The sequence below is a fragment of the Chrysochloris asiatica genome, unplaced genomic scaffold (genome assembly GCF_000296735.1).
Source record: "Chrysochloris asiatica unplaced genomic scaffold, ChrAsi1.0 scaffold00088, whole genome shotgun sequence".
NCBI lineage: Eukaryota > Metazoa > Chordata > Mammalia > Afrosoricida > Chrysochloridae > Chrysochloris > Chrysochloris asiatica.
This window is the reverse complement of record NW_006408606.1, coordinates 8757304-8782086: the sequence shown is the minus strand read 5'-3', so window position 1 is coordinate 8782086 and position 24783 is coordinate 8757304. Positions and strand designations below refer to the sequence as shown.

General features: G+C 37.1%; 1 protein-coding gene and 1 pseudogene across 1 annotated transcript in view; both read left to right on the top strand.

The window, feature by feature from the left end:
• Positions 1–24783, top strand: part of KIAA1109 (KIAA1109 ortholog) — a 340787-nt gene that overhangs the window by 186000 nt on the left and 130004 nt on the right. The window contains exons 38-43 of the mRNA XM_006866287.1: positions 4956–5196; positions 7564–7706; positions 14316–14535; positions 15118–15276; positions 16470–16645; positions 20157–20332. Of these exons, the coding sequence (XP_006866349.1) occupies positions 4956–5196; positions 7564–7706; positions 14316–14535; positions 15118–15276; positions 16470–16645; positions 20157–20332 (1115 nt within the window). The remainder of the gene's footprint in view (positions 1–4955; positions 5197–7563; positions 7707–14315; positions 14536–15117; positions 15277–16469; positions 16646–20156; positions 20333–24783) is intronic.
• On the top strand, positions 10724–11716 carry LOC102823982 (annotated as a pseudogene).

The window sequence follows — 24783 nt, the reverse complement described above, 5'->3', positions numbered from 1 at the left end:
GGTTCTGACTTACAGTGACCCTGTATAGGGTTTCCAAGACTGTAAATCTTTATGGGAGCAGAAAGCCTTATCTTTCTCCCTTGGAACAGCTGGTAGTTTCGAACTGCTGACTTTGAGGTTAGCAACCCGACTTCTAACCATTTATATGTTGTTGTTGCTAAGTACCGTGGAGTCGGTTCCAACTCATAGTGACCCTGCACAGGGTTTCTGGGGCTGTAAATCTTTACAGGAGCAGAACGCCTCATCTTTCTCCTGCAGAACTGCTGGTAGTTTTGAACTGCTGACCTTGAGGTTGGCAGCCTGACTCGTAACCACTACGTTACCAGAGCTCATATATATATATTTGGACTGCACTCTTCCTTCCTTACCCATGCATGAACAGAGACACAGGATACTTGCCTGTGTCTTCACCTGTCTTCATCGTTTTGCCAACCTCACTCTTCTTGTATAGTGCCCTCCTCATATTGTACATTGCCCTCCCTATTACCCAAGCTAACATGTGTCTACCCTCTAGTTAGTGAATGACTCTCCCTTCTCTCCAACCCCTGGAAACCATCAAGGAATGTTTCTTTTAATACGGAAACCTTTTCTTGAGTTTTTACAATAGTGGACTCATACTTGAGTATACTCATACAAAAAAAGCTCACAATATTTGTCCTTCTGTGATTGACTAATTTCACTCAGCATAATGTCCTCTAGGTTTATCCATGTTAGGAGATGTGTCATTGATTCATTGCTATTCTTTGCCGTTGCACAGTATTCCATTTTATGTGTGTACTAAAGTTTGTTTATCCACTTTTCCATTAATGGGGAATTTAGGCTGTCTCCATCTGTTTGCTATTGTGAATACTACTGCATTGAACATTGGTGTGCAAATATTTACTCATGCCCTGGCTCTTATTTCTTGTGACTATATACCAAGTAGAGGGATTACTGGGTCATATGGTACTTCTATTTCCAACTCTCTGAGGTAATGCCACACTGTTTTCCAGAGTGGTTTAACAATTTTACAGTCCCACCAGCAATGTAGGAGGGTCACAGTCTCTCTACAACCTCGCCAACATTTGTTTTCTGGTGGGGTTGTGTGTGTGTGTGTGTGTTGTTTTCTATTTTTTTCAACTTTGTTACTAATGCTATTATGAGATGATATCTTATTGTTGTTTTGATTTACATTTCTCTAATGAACTGTAAGGTCGGTGGTTCAAGCTTACCAGCTAATCCTCGCAAACCCTATATAGGGTCGCTATGGGTCGGAATCGACTTGACGGCACTTAACAACAACAACAGTGACTAATGATCATGAACATTTCTTTATATGTTTGTTGGCTACCTGAATGTCTTCCCTGGTGAAGTGTCTGCTCATGTCCTGTGCCCATTTTTTTATTGGGTGTTTGTCATATATTCATAAAGGTTTTGTAGTTTTCTATCAAGTTTTGAGATTAGTCCCTTGTCTGATACGTTGTTGGAAAAACATTTTTTTCCAGTCTCTTATCTCCCTTTCTACTCTTTGGGTGTAATATTTTGATGTACATAAGTGTCTAATTTTTAGAAAATCCAGTCTTCTATTTTGTCTTCTGCTGTTTGTGTGTTTTTAATAATGTTTAGTAGTGTATTTATGTCATGTAGTAGAGCCCCTGTTCTTATTTTTTCATTGATGATATTTATACTTAGACTTTACATTTAGATCTTTAATCCTTGTTGAAAACCAAATTTTTAATGATTGAACTTTATTTCAATTTTCTTTATAAAGAATCCTTTTCCTAAAAAAAAATCTCAATTCTGTATTATCTTGCAAAGAATTGAAGCAACCATAAAAATAAAAATACAAGTTTAAGGTTATGAAATATCATAATTTTCAAGTTGGTTTTTGCTATTTTATATTTAATTCTTCTTAGCGAAAAAGGAAATAGAATTTTGATCTCAACTGGCATGAATGAAATCAAAGTGATTTCAGAAGCATATCCATTTTTTTTTAAATATATAAAATTTATGGTTTGGGATTTTAACTAGTTAAATTCACTTAAAAGTCTTAGTTGTATGTGCATTTATTATCACTAATGTATTTCTTATAAATCTTCAAATGCTTCATTAGTAAACTAACTCCCTTTGTTTTATTTTTACATAGGAGAACTGAGGATAATTAAGTTGGGGTTTAATTTGTGAAAGGACCAAGTACTCACTTGTGTAGTACAATCTTGAATTAAGTGAACTATGTACTGGTAATGTAGTGGTTACAAATCGGGCTGTGAACTGCAAGGTCAGCAGTTCGAAACTACCAGCTGTTCTGCGGGAGAAAGATGAGGCGTTCTGCTCCTGTAAAGATTTACAGCCTCGGAAACCCTGTACAGGGTCGCTGTGAGTCAGAACCGACTCCACGGCACACAGCCAACCAACATGTAGTTTAGTTCTTGATTTTTGATTAAGCTTAGAACTTATTATAGAATACCTTAACAATGACAAATTAAGGTACTGTTGTCTATTATGTAATCTGTGTGGTACATCTTTTTGGTAATTTCCAGTTATATTTTAATAAAGTAAAACTAAAATCTGTGAAAACATATTGATTTTTCATCACATTTCTGAGTCTGAGGCAAAGCATTAGTACATACTTGAGGTCACAAACGTTTACCTTTACCATGAAAGGACTGAGTGCTTTATTTTGTCTCTTTGTCAGTGATGAAGTAAAGAAATCAAAGTAATTGAATTTAGTCTTATTTAAGCATTCAGTTTAAATTTATTCTGTGACCACCAAGGGCATTAGAAACTAAGGCCAGCCCACTTTGCAAATGTATATCACTCAGTTGTCTCATAAATCCAACAAACATTTTATTCTTATTTAGTGGTGCACATGATTTTCCTAGCCATTTAGGCATCTCAAAGACTCAACAGGCTAGTTAGAAACACAATTGTGATCAGTGTAAGCCCAGGAATGGGTATCTTTGCTAAGTTTTGTGTGGCAGAAAGGGTTATATGATCTATTCATTTAAAGTGATTTTGGGAAAGTATTTATAGAATGAGAGATAGGTCTTTAAAAGTTGGTAAAGGTTGCTAGATAAATGTTGTAAAGAGATGGTAAAAGGGGATGTTGAAGTGCATTGTTGATGTTGTTGTTAGGTGGTGTCGAGTTGGTTCTGACTCATAGCAACCCTATGCACAGCAGAAAGAAACCTGCTCAGTCCAGCGCCATCCTCACAATTATTGTTATGCTTGAGCCCATTGCTGCTGCCACTGTGCCAATCCATCTTGTTGGAGGCCTTCTTGTTTTTGCTGTCCCTTCACTTTACCAAGCATAATGTCCTTCTCCAGGGACTGGTCCTTCCTGATAATATGTCCAAAGATAATATGTCCAAAGTGGGAAAGACTATGTCTCCCCATCCTTGCTTGTAGGGAACATTTGGACTGTATATGTATGTATGAGTCAGTTCCGACTCATAATGACCTTTATAGAGTTCCAAGGAGCAGCTGGTGAGTTTGAACCACTGACCTTGTGGTTCAAGCCAACCTTGCAGTCCAGTACTTTATTCTATAGCACCACACCCCAGTACTCCATATGAAGGTGTGGTGGTGGTTATGTGCTGTGGAGTCAGTTTTGACTCATAGTGACCCTGTATAGAGTTTCCGAGGCTGTAAATCTTTATGGGAGCAGAAAGCATCATCTTTCTCCCACAGATTGGCTGGTAGTTTCGAACTGCTGACCTTGAAGCTTGCAACCCAACTTGTAACCACTGTGCTACCAGAGCACCTTATATAAAGGTGTAGAGGTGTGAAATAGGATGTCATATTTAAAGAACTGTGTGCCTACTGAAGTTTAGATTGATGAAGATGAATGACAGGAGATCATTTTGAAAAGAGAAAGTCCATAGATCACATAGGAACAGAAAATGGTACATTAAGCTATAAATTGCTAGCATATTGTATTTTAGGTTTAACAACAACATAAAAAGAGTCTAGTTTGTTACTATGCACATATGATCGAAGTTACGTCTTTTTGTATGCAGTGTTAAGATTGAACTTTAACCTGTGGATACTTACTTTGGGCATTGCCTGTTATTTACCTATTATGTAATCTTTTTATATTTAAGTCTGTAACCCTATAAATGTATTCTAATATATGTGAGGACGGACTTTAAACAGAGGAGTAACCTGATTTTCACGGAGCTCTGCTAGCATGTTGGATTATGACCTGGGCTGCTAACCACAAGGTCAGCAGTTCAAATCTAGCAGCCATTCTTATGGAGAAAGATGAGGCTTTGTGTTTCCATAAAGATTTACAGCCTCAGAAATCCTATACAAGGTCACTGTGTGTTGGAGTTGACTCGGTGGCACACAACCACCACTACCAAGATGATTTCCTTTTTAGTTTTAGAAAATTCCTGCTCTGTGGCATTCTGGAGTGTCTGAATTGGTTTGGAGGAGGGACTGTTGTTTTGTGTGGTAAAGCAACCTGACTCATAGCTACCCTGTATGGGGTTTGCAAGGAGTGGGTTATGGGTTTGAAACACCAATTTTGTGGTTAGCAGTCCAGTCTTATCCTACAGCTCCATACCAGAATCCAATGTTACTATATTTTGAAAAAACTTACTCTTTGCCTAGTGAATATTTCATTCTAGATAGCTCAGAATACATTTAGATTTTTTTCATTGGGACCAGAAAGTAAATTCTTCTTTAAGAAGAATCCCAATTTTGTACCCTAGGTCTAGTCTCACATTCTCCTAGTACTGCAGTGTTGTTTTTGACAGAAAGATGCAGCATTATTCTTAGTGTTTGGGTTCTGAAGTCAGTTTGACATTCTGTCTCTGGTGGGTAAACTTGGACAAATTACTTGGCATCTAAATTTTGGTTCCCTCTTCTTTAAAATGGAATTATGAAAATGGGATTATTTAAATTTGTGCAAACACTTAAGTAGTAACATTATTACTTTAAAGTTACTTCTAATGACATTGCTGTTGTTACAGAGTGATGGACTTCCTGCTTTGGTAACTTTAAAGAAAGGTTTAGTTGCACTGGCAAGGCAGTGGATGAAGTTTATTGTGGTGACACCAGCCTTTAAAGGAGTTAGCTTACACAGACCAGCTCAGCCCCTGAAGCCTCAAACAGCAGTGGACCATGAACATGAAGATGGACTTGGGCTAGATAATGGAGGTGGATTGCAAAGTGATACCAGTGCTGATGGAGCTGAATTTGAATTTGATGCAGGTAATTTTGTAAACTTGTCTTGACTGTTTTTCTACCCATCATAATTAGGGTGTTTTCTCCAGCCTCGCAATTAGGGTGCTTTCTCACCTCTCATAATTAGGCTAGTTTTGTTTGGATATGTGCATCTTCTATTGATAATGGTGTATAACTCTTTAAAAGATATTCAGACCCTTTGCTTTTCTCTGTAATTATAAACTGCTTGTTAATAAATCACTAATAAATATTTTAGTTGTATTATTGTACTGTATAATTGATGGTGCTTTTAATTGTGTATCAAATATCATAGCTTCATTGGGGAAGTGTGATTTTTTATTTAGTCAAAATAAATGGTAATAATGCTGGAATAACTATGAGGGAGCTTCACAAAGTTCACGAATCAATTGAATTGAAAGATAATTGAAAATTTCTGTGAACTTTTGAAACTCCCGCATATACTGATGTGGTTTTGTAAGTTCAATGTTGAAAAACACAAGATTTTTTTCCCTATATCTATCTAGTATAAAAAGCATCTTTGTATATAGCTAGAATGACCTGAGTGAAATACATTACCTTCTTCTAAATTGTATATTTGCATTTGTATGTTTATCTGCCTCCCTTTGCCACATTCTATCAGAAGAGGTTGCTGACTTTTTGCTTGGTGTTTGTTTGATCCTGAATGTTTTGGGCCTACATTTATACTCCAATCTGTAAGCAGTATGACTATAACAATACGTGTTGTTGTAGGGCCATTGATTTGGTTTGGCTCGTAGCAGCCCTGTTGTTGGTGGTGGATTTGAACCACCAACCTTGTAGTTCAAACTGACCTTGCATCTCAGCACTTGTCCTACAGTGCCACACCAGCACTCTGTAACACTGACAGTACATATGTATTTCAGAAATTTACATGCATACTTTTTTCTTTGGTACACATGTACTTTTGCTATTTTCATGACACATAATATTCAGTGACAACTCCTCACCTTATAGTATCTTGGAAAATATTGAAAGTACCAGTAATCTTAAAATTAGAGCTTTCAGAAGAATAGATAAATCCTGAGATAGCATCAAGACTGTGGTTGTCAAGGGTTGGAGGAAGTGGGAAATGGGAGATACTTTTTTAGTAAGAGGTATTTTGAAGCTAGATAGAGGTGATAGTTGTGCACCATTATGAATACATTAAATGCCTCTAAATTGTTCACTTTAAAAATAGTTAATTTTATGTGACTTTCACCTCAGTAAATTATTTTTTTAAATAAGCAAATCTTTATAGTATTGAAATATAATCTTTTACCTAGCTGGTTTTTCTTTTTTTAAAATAACTATGCAGGAGTATATGTTATATGAGAAATGTTGTTAAGTGTCATCTAGTTGGTTCCTACTCATAGTCACTCTGAATAGGATTTACAAGGAACAGAAGTTGGGTTCGAACCACTGACCTTGTGGTTTTCAGTCAAGTGCTTATCATATAGCAACCACACCAGGATTTATTTATTTTAAGGAGCTCTGGTAGCATAGTGGTTACAAATCGGGTTGCTAACCTCAAGTTCGGCAGTTCGAAACTACCAGCTGCTCCGCGGGAGAAAGATGAGACTTTCTACTCCCGTAAAGATTTACAGCCTCGGAAACCCTGTACAGGGTCACTATGAGTCGGAACCGACTCCACGGTACTTAACAACAGCAAGTATTTATTTTGAAAAAAATTAAATCCGCACAGATGTTGAAAGAATAGTACAGTGAATAGCCCCTACAATAAATATCTGCAAATGCCTATGTTCATCTGTGCTAATTCTCTACTTTCTTGAGTTTAATTGGATTGGTTTTTGGTCTATGTATAATTGGATTGGTCTTTGGTCTCTGGTGATTGGTGGTTATGTGCCGTGGAGTTGGTTCTGACTCACAACGACCCTGTACAGGGTTTCCGAGGCTGTAAATCTTTACAGGAGCAGAAAGCCTCATCTTTCTCCTGCGGAACGACTGGTAGTTTCGAACTGCTGACCTTGTGGTTCTCAGCCCGATTTGTTTGTAACCACTACGCTACCAGAGAGATTGAATAGATGCTATTTGTTCTTTCCATGAAACTGAATTAGGGAATTGAGATTGGGTAAAGAAGAAAAAGGAATATTATAGCATATTTAATAATTAATTTGTCAAGGAATATATAAATTTTATTGCAAAACTGCTTTTTGAGGTTAGCAACCCAACTTGTAACCACTGTGCTACCAGCGCTCCTTTATATATATTAAGCAAGAAAAATACATATAGCATATTTCATAATCAGTTTGTTAAGGGATATATTAATTTGATTGCAGTTATACCACCAGAAAAACTAGAGTTGATATTTCAAGAAAATGTGTGATAATCTCTACTTATCGTTTTTCACTATTTCAGCCACAGTCAGTGAGCATACAATGCTACTGGAAGGAACAGCTAACCGGCCTCCACCTGGTGGCTCTGGTCCTGTAACTGGAGCTGAGATCATGAGGAAACTTTCTAAGACTCATACTCATAGTGACTCAGCACTAAAAATTAAGGTATGCTGTTGCTACTTTTGGTTCGAGTTATATATTCAAACTTTTCACAGACAAGTCTTCAACTTTTGTTGCCTCAAATTTAAATATCAGGGTTCTTGGTGTGGTGTTGTAGAATCAGCACTGACTGCAAACCACATGGTCGGCAGTTCAAACCCAACCACTACACCTTGGAAACCCTATATAGTGTCTCTGTGAATCAGAATCAACTCAACGGCACTGAACAACAACATCCTAAATATCCAAATACTGTTTTTATGTTTCAGCTAACACTGTTTTTTTTCCCCAAATTTTTGTCATTGCTAATTAACACTAAATAAGGGTTACTTTAGTTACCAATCCTTATAACTCTCTTCAATTTATTAAATAATGTACCCAATAATATACATTATGAAAAAGATGGCAGTATCCTAAGGGCCACTTTAATGAGAAGCATTTGGAGAAGTATATGATCAACATATGCTTTGGATTAGGCTATTTTATTATTTTAATTATATTATTTTGTTTTATAGAATTTAACTGATAATTTGATGAGACATATATAGAAGATGCTTAGACTATTATCTTGAGAGACAAGCTGCCTTGATTTGAACCCTGACTCTGTGACTGACTTACTCCGTTACTGATCAAGTTCTATACTGAGCCTTAGCCTCCTCAGCTGTAAAATCAGTATTATGATAATAACCTACTTCAGTGGGTTATTGTGAGAAAAAAAATTCAGTTAACAAAAAATGCTTAAGACAGTATATGACACATCATAAGTGATCAATAAGGTAGTTGGTATTGTGGGTTATTTTTAATAGTATGTTTTTCTGGACACTAAAAGCAGCAGACAGTTAATACTTGAACGTTCTTTGAAAATCTGTGTTTCAACTTTAATACCCAAATTTGACCATATTAAAATATAAAATTTCTATGTGGAAAAAATGATTGGAACAGAATAGAGACACATTTGTTGTTAAGTCCCCTTGAGTCAGTTCCAACTCATAGCAATCCTGTCTAGAATTTCTGAGGAGTTACTGATGGATTTGACCTGCCAACCTTGCAATTCAAACCAACCTTGCAGTCTAGTGCATTCTCTTGCAATGCCACACCAGGACTCCTACAAGGGACTAATTTCCTAATATTGTAAAGAACTCTTCTTAATCATACCAGTAACAATAACAACAAAACACCAGAAAAATAGTTAAAGGATATAAATAGGCAGTTCACAGAAAGATGTGCATAAACATATGAAATTGTATTCTCTTCTAAAGAGTTAAATAAATGTACATTAAAATGAATTTTCAATTTCAACTATTAGATTAGGAAAACTAAAATGTTTGGTGGTGTTGGTGAAGATGCAAGAAAACACATTCTAGTATATTGTTGATGTGAGGTTAAACTGATACAGCCTTTTAGAAGAACAATTTAATAATATGTATCAATATTTAAAGGAGCTCTGGTAGCGTAGTGGTTACGAATCGGGCTGCGAACCTTAAGGTCAGCAGTTCGAAACTACCAGCCGCTCCGCGGGAGAAAGATGAGGCTTTCTACTCCCGTAAAGATTTACACCCTCGGAAATCCTGTACAGGGTCGCTATGGGTCGGAACCGACTCGACGGCACTTAACAACAACAACAACATCAATATTTAAAATGTGATGACCTTGGACCCAACATTTCTGTATCCAGGTATCCATGCTATATAAATAGCCATAGATACTCAAAGATTCATATTCAAGAACATATTCAAATGTTCGTTGAAGCATTATTTGTAATAGTAAAATAATAGAAATGACCTAAATGACTAGCCACTGGAAAATTAACTAACAATTTAGTGTATACAAATATAGAAGCTTACTATAAAGATTTGAAAAGATGAACTAGATCTCTAAGTGGATATAGAATGACCACAAATACATATATTGATTAAGGTAAAAATGAAATCTAGAATATTTGTATTTTAAATAAAGGATGCATGTCAAAAAGAACATATCAAGACCTGTCTTGCAGTACAACACTGTCTGGGATAGGATAAAATCCATAATATCCAAAAATAATTCTACAAACTTCTTCAGTTTGAAATTAATCAAATGTGCAATCAAGATGTATTGATAATTACTGATGATTGAAGTGCAAAGGTGGGAAACAAAGAGAAAGGATCAGTAATTGGAAAATGTGGCGTTAGTGATAGAAACAGTGCTAGAAATCTCATGAAAGAATTTTGAAAGACCAGTGACATTTGCATTGCAAATATCTTTCTTAAACAATATCAAAGATGACTGTGCACATGAACCTCACCAAATGGAATACACAGAAATCAAATTGACCACATCTCTGGAAAGAGACAGTAGAAAAGTTCCATGTAACCAGCCAAAACAAGGTCAGGGGCAGACTGTGGAATGACCATCAATTGCTCATATGCAAATTCAAACTGAAGCTGAAGAAAATTAAAACAAGCCCACAAGAACCAAAATATGACCTTGAATATATCCCACCTGAATTTACAGATTATCTGAAGAACAGATTTGATTCATTAAACACTAAAGACCGAAGCTCAGAAGAGTTGTGGTTGATCAAAGAACATCGTGCAGGAAGAAAGCAAAAGGTCAATTTAAGAACACAAGAAAGAAGGAAAAGACCAAAATGGATGTCAGAAGAGACTCTGAAACTTCCTCTCCAGTGAAGAGATGCTAAAGCAAGTGGAAGAAGTGGGGAGGTACTAGAGCTGGACAAAAGATTTCAAAGGTCAGCTTGAGAAGACAGAGTTAGATGTTATAATGAAATGTGCAAAGACCTGTAGTTGGAAAACCAAAAGGGAAGAACACATTCAGCATTTCTCAAGCTGAGGGAACTAAAGAAAAAATTCAAGCTTGGACATGCGGTATTGAAGGATTCTATGGACAAATATTGAATGATGCAGAAAGCATCAAAAGAAGATGGAAGGAATACACAGAGTTATTATACCAAAAAGAAATGGTTGTCACTGGTACTGCTGCACCCCAGAGCCCCAGAGTCAAAGCTGGTTCCAGTTCCAGTCTTGCCACAGCCCGCCTCCTCCTCTTTCAACATGACAGATGCCACTGTGTCCTTCGCCAAGGACTTCCTTGTAGGTGGAGTGGCCGCGGCCATCTCCAAGATCATGGTAGCACCCATCAAATGGGTCAAGCTGCTGCTGCAGGTGTAACATGCCAGCTAGCAAATCACCACAGATAAGTAGTACAAAGGACATTATCAATTGAGTGGTTCAGATCCCCAAGGAGCAGGGAGTCCTGTCCTGGCGTGGTAACCTGGCCAGTGTCATCAGATACTTCCCCACTCAAGCTCTCCACTTTGCCTTCAAAGATAAATATAAGCAGATCTTTCAGGGTGGTGTGGACAAAGTGGTGCCAGTTATGGCCACTACTTTGCCAGGAATCTGGCATCTGGTGGTGCTACCAAGGCGACATCCTTGTGCTTCATGTACCGTCTGGATTTCGCCCGTACCTGTCTAGCATCTGCTGGTGCTGAAAGAGAGTTCAAAGGCCTTGGTGACTGCCTGATTAAAATTTCCAAGTGTGATTAAGGATTTATACCAAGGTTCTGTTCTTGAAAACCCTATACAGGGTTGCTGTGGGTCGGAACCGACTCGACGGCACTTCACAACAACAACACCAAGGTTCTGTACCAAGACTTTAATGTGTCTGTGCAAGGTATTATCATCAACTGGGCTGCCTACTTTAGTAACTATGGCACTGCAAAGGGAATGCTTGCAGATACTCACATCTTTGTGAGCTGGATGATCACTCAATCTGTCACGGCTGCGGCCAGGTTGACTTCCTACCTATTTGACACTGTTCTTTGTCACATGATGATATAGTCAGGGTGCAAAGGAACCGATATCATGTACACAGACACCCTTGACTGCAGAAGGAAGATTACATGTGACGAACGCAGCAAAGCCTTTTTCAAGGGCGCATGGTCCTATGTGCTCAGAGCCATGGGTGGTGCTTCTGTGCTTGACTTGTATGATGAAATCAATAAGTACACATAAGTTATTTCCTAGTTTGGTTTCCCCTGTGAATGGGCATGTTGTATTATAGAGCAGATTTGAGAATTCTTGACAGACTGTCGGCTGTCTGTGTCCATGGCAACTATCTACTAGTTGAAAATGGGAAATAATAATATTTATCTGACCAGTTTTCTCTTGAAGTCATGTCCATGATGATACTGATGATGGTTACAGTCCATTATATTTTTTATTTCAGTCACTCCTAATAAAGAAAAATTTGAAGGAATAAAAAGATCTGAACACACACACAAAGAAATGGTTGATGTTCAACCATTTTAAGACATAGCAAGTGATCAAAAACCAGTGATCTGGAAGGAAGAAGTCCAATGTACATTTGAAGGCTTTGGCCAAAAGAACAAGGCACTGGGAATTGATGGAATACAAATTGAAATCTTTCAACAAACTAATGTGCCAAAAAATTTGAAAAACAATTACCTGGCCAACTAACTGGAAGTGATCCATATTTGTGTCCATTTCAAAGACAGGTGACCCAGCAGGATGTAGAAATCATTGGGCAATATCATTGATATCCCATGCGAGTAAAGTTTTACTAAAAATAATACAAAAATGGAAGCAACCATACACTGAAATGTTCTTTTTGATGATGAATGTGATATCATTCCTCTTCAATTTGTTATTCCCAGCAGAGTAAAACATGTGATTTTCAGATTGAAAATGGTCAATACCAGTCCATTTCAACCAACTAATGCCTAGCATAATGATCTTTATGCACTCCATTTCATTTTGACAACTTCCAATTTTCCTAGATTCATACTTTGTATATTCCACATTCCAATTATTAATGAATGTTTGCAGCCGTTTCTCCTCATTTTGAGTTGTGCCCTATCAGCAAATGAAGGTCCCTCTGGCTTTACTCTATTCATGTTATCAGAGTCAGCTCTGCTTTGAGGAGGCAGTTCTTTCCCAGTTGTATTTTGAATGCCTTCTAACCTAAGGGATTCATCTTCCTGCACTGTATCTAACAGTATTCTGGTGCTATTTATCATGTTTCGATATTTATTTTTCTGTTACTTTCAGACAATGCTTCGCTGCTACTCAGAGGTTTTCAGTGGCTAAACATTCAGAAGTATTCTTTGTGTCTTCTTATGAGTCTGCCTTGTCTGGAAGCTCAGCTGAAACCTCTCTACCTCGGGTGACCCTATAGACATTCAAAATATCTGGTGGCATAGCTTCCATAATCACAGTAACAATACAACCTACCACAGTGCAACATACTGACAGACAAACTGTGGGTGGTGAAACATACAGGGACAAAATGATGAAAGCACTTAGATAACATCAGACATCTTAAGGGAATAATTTGCTGGGCTTCGGACTCAGAACCATAGTCTTAGGGGACACCATGGTCAACTGACATAACAAAGTCCACAAAGACAATATTCTACATACATTGTGGAGTAGCAGTTGGGATCTTTAAAGCTCATGAGCCACCATCTAAGGTGCAACTATTGGGCTCTCCTTGTGTGGAATAAAGATGAGTGATGAAAATTTGAAGATGCGTGGAATCAGCTAGTCCAGTGGACCAATGGAACCTGTGAACATCAGTTACCATGACACTGAGACCAGAACTAGATGGTGCCTAGCTACCACTAGCAACTGCTCTGAAAGGGATTACATCAGAAGGTCCTAGATAGGGTGGGAGAAAATGTGGAACAAAACTCATAAAGAAAAGACCAAACTTACTGGTCAGAAAGATACTGGAGGAACCCAAGATTATAGCTCTGACCACCCTTCAGGTCTGGAACAGAAGTCAGCCTCATTTCTCAATTTTCACCTAAGCAGTAGACTGATACCTAGGGGGGACATCACCAGTAGTAAAGTATACTCATTATGTAATTAATGGTCAACCATTGAATATCAAAAGGGCAACATTTATCTAGGGGCAAAGATGAGAAGGGCGAGGTTGGATGGTGGAAGGGAAATAGAACTACAGAGAAGTCAAATAACTATTGTTACATGGAGACAATTGCAATTATTGAGATGAAAGAAAGTATATCAGTTTTTTAAGTAACACTGATAATCTTCTCTGTAAACCATCGCTCGATTTACAATAACAAGTTTTTTAAAAAAGGATATTTAAAAGCCCACAAGTTGATTGATGGGGCAAACTCATATTAGGCTCTGTTTTTTCTTTGCTTATATAGTGATATTCTGTAAAGCTTTCACAAATACCCTGATCATAAATTCCTGAGGTCCTGATGCTGTGTCTCTTATTTCTTTGGTGTTAATGAGTCCTTTGTTTTTTGCCATGTATTTGATATGCTTACAATCATATATCTTACCACCAAACTCCCTCTTCAGAGTTAGAAGAAAATTAATGACTCATTCTTAAAATAAGTGAAGACACTTCACTATAACTATCGTAATAAAAGCTTCCCTTTGTATTGAACTATAGAGTTGTAAAACATTTTTGCATATATTTGAGATTCACCACAATTGTAGAAGACCTAGTAATTGATGTTTGTATTAAGGTTTAAGAATAGGGGCAGTAATAGTAGTTGTTGTATTGGAAGTGGTTATTATATGCATGAGCAAGAATCCTATGTTGTTCCTTCCATAGGGCATTCACCCATATCATTCTCTGAGCTATACCAGCGGAGACACTGCCACGGATTCGCCTGTACATGTTGGGCGTTCTGGGATGCCAGTAAAGGAGAGTCCGAGGAAGGAGAGTTTACTCAGCTACCTGACTGGAAGCTTCCCAAGCTTACACAATCTCCTGGAAGGGACTCCCCAGAGAAGTAGTGCAGCTGTGAAAAGTAGCTCTCTAACGAGAACAGGTAGATATAACGATAACTTTGATCACTTTTGAGTTTTACAACAGGTCTTTCATATTGCACATTATCTTTGAGAAAATATTTTTTTAAATTTTTACAGTGTTGTGTCATTTAAATGTCCTTACACCCTTAGTGTGCATTTTTAAAAGGCAACGTTGGCCTTGCTATCAGTGAAAGGGTGTTATGAGGTATTGTCTAATCCAGCCAACTTCTGATTTCTCTTTATTAGTGCTTTTAATATCCAATGACCAACATTGTTCTGTGAGATCTTGAAAATGTCTGCAGATAAGCACCTTTACTTAACTTTCCAAAAATAATTGTGTTCTGCCTCTTAATCAAAAAAATGACACCAGCTGCCATCGAGTTGATTCTGACTCATAGCAACCCTGTTTAGTATTTCCATGGTTGTAAATCTTTACAGTAGCAGAAAGCCTCATACCTCTCTGCTATGGAGCAACTGGTAGGTTTGAACTGCCAAACCTGTGGTTAACAGTCCAGTGCTTATCCTACAGTGCCACTAGAGCTTCTTTTGTTCTGCCACTTAGTGTATAAGTAATGTCCTACTGAGTAAGTCTTTATTTACAGGAAATACAGTGGCCACTGATATGTTATCTGAACACCCCTTGTTATCTGAACCATCATCTGTGAGCTTCTATAATTGGATGTCAAATGCTGTGGGTAATCGAGGAAGCGTGGTACAAGAATCTCCTGTTACAAAGTCAGTGCACAATAGTCTTCCAACAGGTATTGAGTTATCACATTATTTGTCTTAACTGCATAAGGGACATGTTTAAAATTACAGAAGATGTTTAAAAATATCAAATTAAAAAAAATGTTTTAGATACTTTCTAGTTGAAATTGACCCATTTATGAAGTGCTTTTGATAGTATTGCAAAAAGTAGTAAGCAGTCACTCGGTGTTCATTAGGAAAGGCAAATATGGCAAATAGGAGAATGTATATACGTTAAATATTATAAAACTACCACTTAATGTGATTAGTTTAATTTTTAAGACACCAAAAGGATATCAGTGAATAAATGTAAGTGTAATTTCCACATCATGTGACTACAATACAAAGAAATACTTTAAGATTATCTATAATAACTAGTTTCCTTGTTTTCCTTCTGGTTTCTTAAGAAACATTTAAGTAATTCTAGAGAATACTAAGAGAAGATTCTTGCCCTTAGCGAGAGACAAGTGAGGGCCTTTATTAATTTTATAATAATAAGTATAAGTAGAAAGGAGACTGGATGGGAATTAACCAGACTTTTAAGTGGACATGCCTTTCCATTCTCTTTTTCTATTAAAGTTATTAATACCATTTATTTTTTGTTGCATTGAATCTATAGAAGATGAAAGATGATACTTCCGTTTAGTATTTGATACCTTCCTGATGCTATTCTCATTACTTAGAGAATATATATAGTTTAAATATAAAGAGAACTCTTTATTATGGCAAGTGCCCTTTGTCTTTATTGTGGGTCCTTTGCCTGATGAGATAAAACACAAAGGGAGCATAAGGAAAGAACAGAGACATTTTGTTTTTGTTCTGTCTCAGGAAAGCATAGCTTAGAAGAATGTATATGTGTGGTTTTGTGATACCTGATGACAAATGCTGCTTTTTGTAGCCCTGAACTCCATTCAGTGCAAAGCTGATGGGACATAAAATGCTTCTCAAAGACCTGGTCATAAACTTCTACATGTGAACTGACTGAGTTTGTGTATGAAGATGACTGGTGTTTTCTTAAAATTTGGTTTACTTTCATTTTCATTAAGTATGTCATGCCTGAAAATAAATTCAAAATACTAACTAATTTCTTTCTGTTCAGATTAATGGTTCTATAATGGAAGTTTCACAAATTTATCTAACTGTGCCATTTAAGTTGTTTTCTTTTCCAGTAATTTACATTTTACTCTTTGAAAACTTGTTCTGTTAGGTGTTGCACCCAATCTTCCTACAATACCTTCAGCTTCCGATTTCAACACAGTTTTATCTAGTGACCAGAATACTTTGGATGGTACACATTCTCAGCATAGTACTAGTCAAGATGACGTGGCTGGTGTAGAAGAAGCAAACCAGGGGTTTCCTGCTGTTCAGCTTGCTGATGCACAGGTGAGCCAGCCTCTTCTCTTAATTGTGTTAGTATGCTACTTAGCAATGGGATCATTAAACAATAAGGATGTTGGAATTCTAATGAAGATCTGTATTTTGTACCTGTCTGCCAAAAGCTGTCATGCAAAAAAGTGAGGAGCCTTTAAAAAGTATTTGACTTAATACACATGCACATAAACAGTTAAAATGTTACATGTAACATTTAAAAAAAAAATAGGTTAATTATAAATGAAAATGAAGCATCTATAGATGCTCATTAAAGAGAAAGGTGACATTTAATTTCATGTATCATTTTCTTAGTTGGAGGTACAGATTAGAACAGTATCAGGACTAGAAAGAAAAATTCAGTCTTATCAGGAAGTCTGTAAACTTTGTTAAGACTATTGAGTGAACAATGGGAAGACCTTGAAGACTAGAGCAGAGCAATAAAGTGACTAGAACTCTTTGTAGAATTATTATATAAGTAGAAATTAGTTGACTGATGTAGTAAGGTAAATGAGGTATTGAGATGGTATATAAAATCTATGGAAATGCTGAAATGGAGAAGACAAGGAACCAAAATTTTGGGTTTGAATTGTTGGTTGGGTAATTTAATGGCCAGTGAAGTCATTCAAGATGTTAAATTGGGATGAAACAGAAAAAGAAGAAAGTACGCCAAAGTCTTTCTTTGAAAGAAAGAAAAAGAACAAGGTCTTTAGTAGATATGGCTGAGTAACCAGGGGACATAAATAGATAACAAAGTTGTTAAAAGAGGGAAGATAGTTTGAACCTTGAAAGGAGGAATAATTTTCCATTGAGATAAATGAGAATATCTAAGAAAAATTAAACCCAACGGTATGTATGCCAAGCACGAGCAAGGGAGAGAGAACATCTCCCTAAAATTCTAGTCTAGATTAAAATTGTTTGAATTGTCTCATTTTAAGACTTCAGACATTCACAAGAATGACCATTTTTCCCCTAAGCACAAATAAATGAGAGGACCTATGGTGGTGGTCATGTGCTGTGGAGTTGATTCCAACTCATAGCGACCCTGTACAGGGTTTCTGACGCTGTAAATCTTTATGGGAGCAGAAAGCCCCATCTTTCTCCCACGAACAGCTGGTAGTTTCGAACTTCTGACCTTGTGGTTTGCAGCCCAATTTGTAACCACTACACTACCAAAGCTCCTTGAGAGGACCTACAGATAGTGGAAAATATGAACTTGGATCTCATTGCACAAATACCTTTTGTCCATTTCTATAAAAATTTTCGAGCTTCAGGATTACTAAAGCAAAATGTATAGTGAAAGAGTTTGAAAGGGGCTGAGGAAAACATTGGAGAATATCTGTATATGGGATGTCGGAGGAGGAAAAAGAGTCATGCAGTAGAAAATGTAATTTGTTTCTGTTGAGTTTTTTTTAAGCTTTTATTATGAATTGAGTGATAGTTTACATGAGAGAACATTGATTTTATACCCATCCTATTATGTTTTGTTTCATTACAATAATTACAATCCCCTCCATGCATCATCATTTAACAATATATGCTTTTGTTCCATCTGGGGTTTTGTTGTTGTTGTTGTTGTTGTTTGATGTATACATAGTCACTCAGGAATATATAATCATTTATACAACCAAAGGGCACATTCTGCAAGCCTGCCTTCTGGCTGTCAGCGTGCAGCCTTTCTCTTTCCATGAGTCAAGTCCTCATTTGCTCTATTTTTCCATGCCATCACTTCTGCCTCCATCTCTGGTGTTGTTGCTTCTCTGGTTAGGATCCCGTGTTCTGCTCATGCTGTTCTCTCTTGATGATCTTAGAGTCCCCTGTTCCTGGAATGTAAGATAAACTACTCCCCACTTTTTGTTACACAATTTCTACCTTTACAGTTGTGACAATCGCAGTTAATCATGATAACAGTTACTCACTATTAAATCAAAAGATTCCTATCCCCATCTCGTTTCACCACATCTAGATAAGATGAAAACTCTTCAGTAGGGATTCTACCTTCTCCACCTTGCTCTGAAAAACCAGCCACTTTGTGTTTTTATTACCTCCCCTCCCTCATTTTAGATACCCAGTGTCTCAAGTTGCCCATCCTTATCAATCCTGTTTACCAAGGTAATAGACTTAATCCTTGATGTGAAGACTCCTTCCCTCTTGGTTGTTATTTTGTGCTACTACATCCATAAATACAGGTCAAGACCATCAAATTGTAGCAATTTACACTTGCTTGCATTATCAAATATCTTTATCGTTCTCTAATCAAGCTCTGGTCATCAAGCCATCAAAGCTAGGTCTAATGCGTACTGTCTGCAAGTTTGTGCGTCAACCCCCCCCCCCCCCGGTGTGTCAACCCCACTTCATATCAGCCAGACTCTTTACTCTCAGCTCTAGGTCTCCATGGCTAGGTCAATGTCCCTGGGCTCAGGAGTTCCCAAGTCTCCCCAGACTTCAGACCAACAGCCTGGACCAACCAGCCCTTCCCTTTCTTTCTCTTATCTTGAGGTCGACAGGAGTCTATAGAACATGGTCAAACTCAGCCCATATCTTCATAACTGACTTTTCCCACTTCCACTCACATGTAGACTGATGTCACCAGCTAGCTTACATAGCTGCTTGTGTGTTCTCTTTGAGATTCAGTCTTGGAGAGGGTTTTGTCTTGAAGGGACTTGATTGCTTGCCTTGATGGCTCCCCAGCAAACATCTTGCTTGTTATTGTAATAGCCAAATAGGCTGCCAGTTTTGTTTTTGTTTTTTCTTGCTGGTCTTTCTTTCAAGAATTATCTTTTGTTTCTCTAGCTGTTCCAGACTGGTCTGCATGTCCTATTAAGTGGGAATGTCCCACCTCAGAAGGTTCTGGAGCTTCTGTTGATTCTTAGTATCTGAGAAATTTTGTTTACTACAAATTTAGTTAACTAGAGTAGTATATTCTGTAAATAAGTATGTTCTAAAAAATATAAAAAACTATCAGTAAATAAATGTTAAAAAAACTGTTAACCCAGTGACAACATTTAAACATAGGCCAGATATCTGTAATTGTTGTTGTTAAGTGCCATTGAGATGGCTCCCACTCAGAGCAACCCTGTCTAGGGTTTCCAAGGAGTGGCTCGTGGATTTGAACTGCCGATCTTGCAGTTCAAACCAGGACTCCATTTATAAATACATGAAACATTTTTATATTAAAATAGGAAGTTAATAAACCACTTTGTGAACCTAATACACCGATATTTATGGAAACAAGGTAGTTATTTATATCTTTTGCAAGAATTAGAATGATTTAAACTAATTTAAAATTTTACTTTCCTTGGATTGTCATTCAGTCAGGCTTAAAGAGTCTTTGTCCATATGATTAATTTGAAGATAAGTGATGCATAATATCTTCTCAAATATTAAATTTTAAGTAAGCTTGTAGAGTATTTATTATATGAGACCTCTTGCTTCACAATATTGTAATAATAATTACAGTCTGATCAGAAAAATAACATAGTGAATCATTATGAATTGAACTAATATGAATGATTATATTTTTTAGGTTGTTTTTAAACCTCTTCTGAGTCATACAGGGATCCAATCTCAGGATGCAGTGCCACTTTGCTACCGAATGTACTTTGGAGAGCACCTTTCATTTTCAGGGACTTTGGACTGCCTCAGAGCAGATATTGTGGATTCAGACACAGCCAAAGACAGAAAAGGCAAAAGAGCAAGAAGGTATGTTTTGTAGTGGTGGTATTTTTATCTAAAATTTTGTACCAACGTTATAATTTTGTTTTTATAAGTTTGCTTTCTTTTAGTAGAAATAGTAACCCCGTTTTCTTAATAATAAACTCAATGATTTTATCAGCATATTATAAGGTTTATATTTAGACAATTTTTGTACCATGTTAACATATGATGGCTATCCAAAGTACAAATGCTGATATACTTGTATCCACTTAGCATTTACTTATTTGCTTGTTACCGTAGTTGAATGTTAGAGCTTTATGGATTATAATTTTATATACTTACTTAGAATTTATTCTTATGCTCCATTTTGAGTTGACTTGTAGCAGATAGTATTTCTTGTTAGGAACAAACACTTGAGAATGGGAAATGCAAAGGTAAAAATAGAGTGATCTTTCCTGCCTTTCTTTATTGCCATAAATGGATCTTCAGTTTCCTTATTGTTTGCATAGGAAATAATATGCTCAATAGTAGGATTTAACTAGGTTTTTATATTATTAGAATTTTTTAAAATACTGCTTAAGTCTATAGGAATAGCTGTGCTGGCCTTGGTTTCATCTAATTCATTTATAATGAAACAAATTAAAAGAAGAATGAGCTTGTGTTCAATATATAGTTAAATAAAATATATTTTCATTTCATACCTTCTATTCAAAATTTTAAATAATTAAACAAAATTAGTTTTTATAAAAATGTATAATAACTACATGGAAGAATAGAATAGCTTTCTTAAAAATTTTAACACCTAAATGCCTGAGGCTGTTCTAACTTGGGAAAATGAAAATTGTATTGTCTTTTCTATTACACACAGATAGTCTTGCTTTTTATAGTAACATTGGATTATTTTTAAATGGCAGTACAAATGGAAACCATGCAAAAAGATCTTAATCTATGGGGAGATTAATCTTGTTCCATGACCTTTACAAATGTTGTCAAAACTTTAAACACTTTCTTGTTGTTGATTATAATTATTTAGTGAAATGAAAAAGATGATAAAAACTTAAGTTTGTTTCATGTCATTGTGATATTAGGTACTGTTGAGTTGGTTCCAACTTATAATGACCTTATATAGGTTTTTTTGTTGTTGTTGTTGTTGTTAAAAGTGTTTATTGTGAATTGAGTGATAGTTTACATGGGATAACATCAGTTTTACACCATCATTTCATTACCATGATTACAATCTCCTCCATGCATCATCATTCAACAGTATTTGCTTCTATTCCCTCTGGTTAGTTTTTTTTTGGGGGGTGGAGGTGGGAGGGGGTATATACACAAAAACACTCAGGAATATATAATAATTTGAACAACCAAAGGGCACAGCCTGCCTTCTGGCCGCCAGCACACAGCCTATCTCTTTCCATGAGTCTAGAGTCCTCAGCTGCTCCTTCTTTCCATGTACTCATTTCTACTTCCATCTCTGGTGTTGCTGCTTCTCTGGATAGGGTCCCACATTCAGCTTGTGCTCTTCTCCCTTGATGGTCCTAGGATCCTCTGTTTCTGGACTGTAAGATTAACTACTTTTTTTACTACAAAACTTCTACCTTTATAGTTGTGACAGTCGCAGTTAGTCATGATAACAATTACTCACTATTGAATCATAAGAATCTTATCCTTATCCCCATTTATTTTCACCAGACCTGTCTAGACAAGATGAGAACTATTTAGTGGGGACTCTGCCTTCCCCTGCACACTCTGAAACTAAACTCCCTTTTGAATATTTGTAAGCCAGTCACTTCATGCGTTTATCACCAATGTCTAAGTTGCCCTTCACTATCTACCCTGTATACAGAGGGGATGGGAATAATACTTGCTGTGAAGACTCCTTCCATCTCAGTTGGTATTTTGAGATATTACATCTATAAGTGGAATCCTTCCCGGTGTGGCTTTGTGGGCTAATGCATCAGACTGCAAAGTTGTTTGAGTTGCAAGGTCGGTGGTTCAAGCTCACCAGCAGCTCCTTGGAAGCCCTATACAGGGTCACTATGGGTTGGAATCGACTCGATTGCACTTAACAAGAACAACAACACATCCATAGTATAGGTCAAGCTCATCAAATTGTAGCAATTTACACTGGTTTCCTTTATCAAAAATTGTTTTTTTATCTTGACCCTGTATAGGGTTTTCGAGCAGTGACTCTTGGGTTTGAACTGCCGACCTTGGGGTTAGCAGTCCAGTGGTATTGTACAGCGCTACATCATATAATTTAGAACATTAAAAGCATTGAGAATTAAAGTGTTTTCTTTGTAAAACACTTACCTAGACTAGTTTAAATGTTCTTGCCACTCTCTTTTTGTCATATAATACAATACAAGCATCTGAAAAGATGCCTTGCTGAAATATCGTACTCCTTGCTAAGTATAAAGAACCCTGATGGCACTGTGGGTTTGGTGTTAGGTTGCTAACCTCAAGGGCAGCAATTCAAATCCACTTGCTGCTCCATGTAAGAAAGATGTGACTCTCTGATCCTGTAAAGATTTACAGTCTGGAAAACTCTGCACTGGGTCACTAAGAGTCAGAATAGACTCTATGGCAGTAGGTTTGAATTTTGGTTTCCTACATATGAGTCAGCTTCTAACATGTCATCTTTTGTACTGTCTATATCATAAAATAATACCAGAGTTCCTTTACTTTGATATTTGTTGCAGCATCATGTACTTTGAGATATCTGTATCTTTTCATCACAATCCCTTTTTTCTATTTATGTTAAATGTTTGCAAAATCCATGTGGGGACTATTTTGACTTCCCCTGACTTCACAAGGGGAAAAGAGAGTCAAACTCAAAATTAGCTCACGGTTGAATCCCATGAAGCTGAAGCCAGACGTGCTTCCACCCTAAAACCTTCTTTACCCTATTCTGACACCAAACATTCTTCCCACAACACTCTCTGCTTCGTATCTGAGTTCGATAACCCATTGTAATGGCCACACAGAATTCATAACAATACTCATGATTATGGAATTTATTAGGGAAGTGGACAGGGTATAATTCAGCATGGAAACCAACTCAGGATAGAGCAGTTCTCCAGTCAGGAATGCCTCTTGCTGCCCTACTGCAGGCAAACTTCACTCTTGTTTTCAGCCTCTTAGTCATGTGTTCCTTTAGTTTCTGCCCTGCTTGGGCAGGTGATACAAAGCCTTTGTAGCCAGGCTGTGAATGCCCAAAGGGTACATTCTGCAAGCAAGTCTCCTGCCTGTAAGCACTCAGCTTTACTCAGTCCATAAGCCTACAGTCTGAAGCTCCTGCGTCTCTACATGCCACCACCTTGGCTCTCAGCTGTTGTCTTTGCAGTCATTTCTGCCATCATCATCTTCTCTCTGCTGTTGTCTCTGCCTTCGCCTCATGCCCTAGCCTCTGAAAGTCTCATTCTCCACTGATGCTCTTCCTTCTTGATGACCTTGGGATCTTCTGTCTCTGCTTCTGTGATGACTCCTTCTAACCCGTCCCAGCCTTAGAGTCTTGTATACCTTATTTGCATAATCTCACCCAATCACTTGGCAGGAATTAAGAAGACTTTGGATAGAAAAGCCATATCAAGTAAATTCAAGGAACCAAACTTACCTTCACAAAGATCCTCTGGCTACATATCTAGAGTATGAGTCTGTGAAACAGCCCAAGTCAACATTTCCACAATCAGTTTTTTATTTAACTACACCCATGTTCTGTTGAACTTCACTTCCAGCTCTATCACTTTTTGTTTCTTTGCTACAGTTTCATCTGTATAGGTCAAATTCCTTTTTCATTTATCCATTTTTATAAGATGCCATGTGAGTTTAATACTGGGAGACAAGAAGACAGCACAACTACATGCTTTACTGTCTATGTGTGAACTGAATAACACATGCACATTGACCAGTCACCAACAAACATTGAAAAATGTGACATAATTGGTCACTAAACAACTGTTAAGGAGCCATGGTAGCACAGTGGATTAAGCACTAGGTTGTTAGATGAAAGGTTGGTAGTTTGAACCCACCAGCCACTTAAAGAGAAAAAGATGAGGCAGTCTGCTTCCTTAAAGACTTATAAATTTGGAAGTTCAAAAGGGTTATTGTGAGTTGGGATCAACTTGATTTTGGGTTTTGAGCATCTGCAATTTACAAACTGATTTGTGGACTGAGGAGGTGGAGAAATCTGTACCATATGCAGTTACAATAAATTTTGGTTACCATGTTGTTGGAGGACTGATGTAATAACTGTAGTAAATATAGCTTTATCAACTTCCTATTTAGAACTAAAATGTCTGAACTTAAGTTTTATATCTGGCTGTGCTCTTTTTCTCTGTCTTTATCTATCTGTCTGTCTATGTGTGTGTGTGTATATATATACACATTATGTATATATTTGTGTGTATTGTTGTTGTTATGTGCCGTGGAGTCGGTTCTGACTCATAACGACTCTGTACAGGGTTTCTGAGGCTGTAAATCTTTATGGGAGCAGA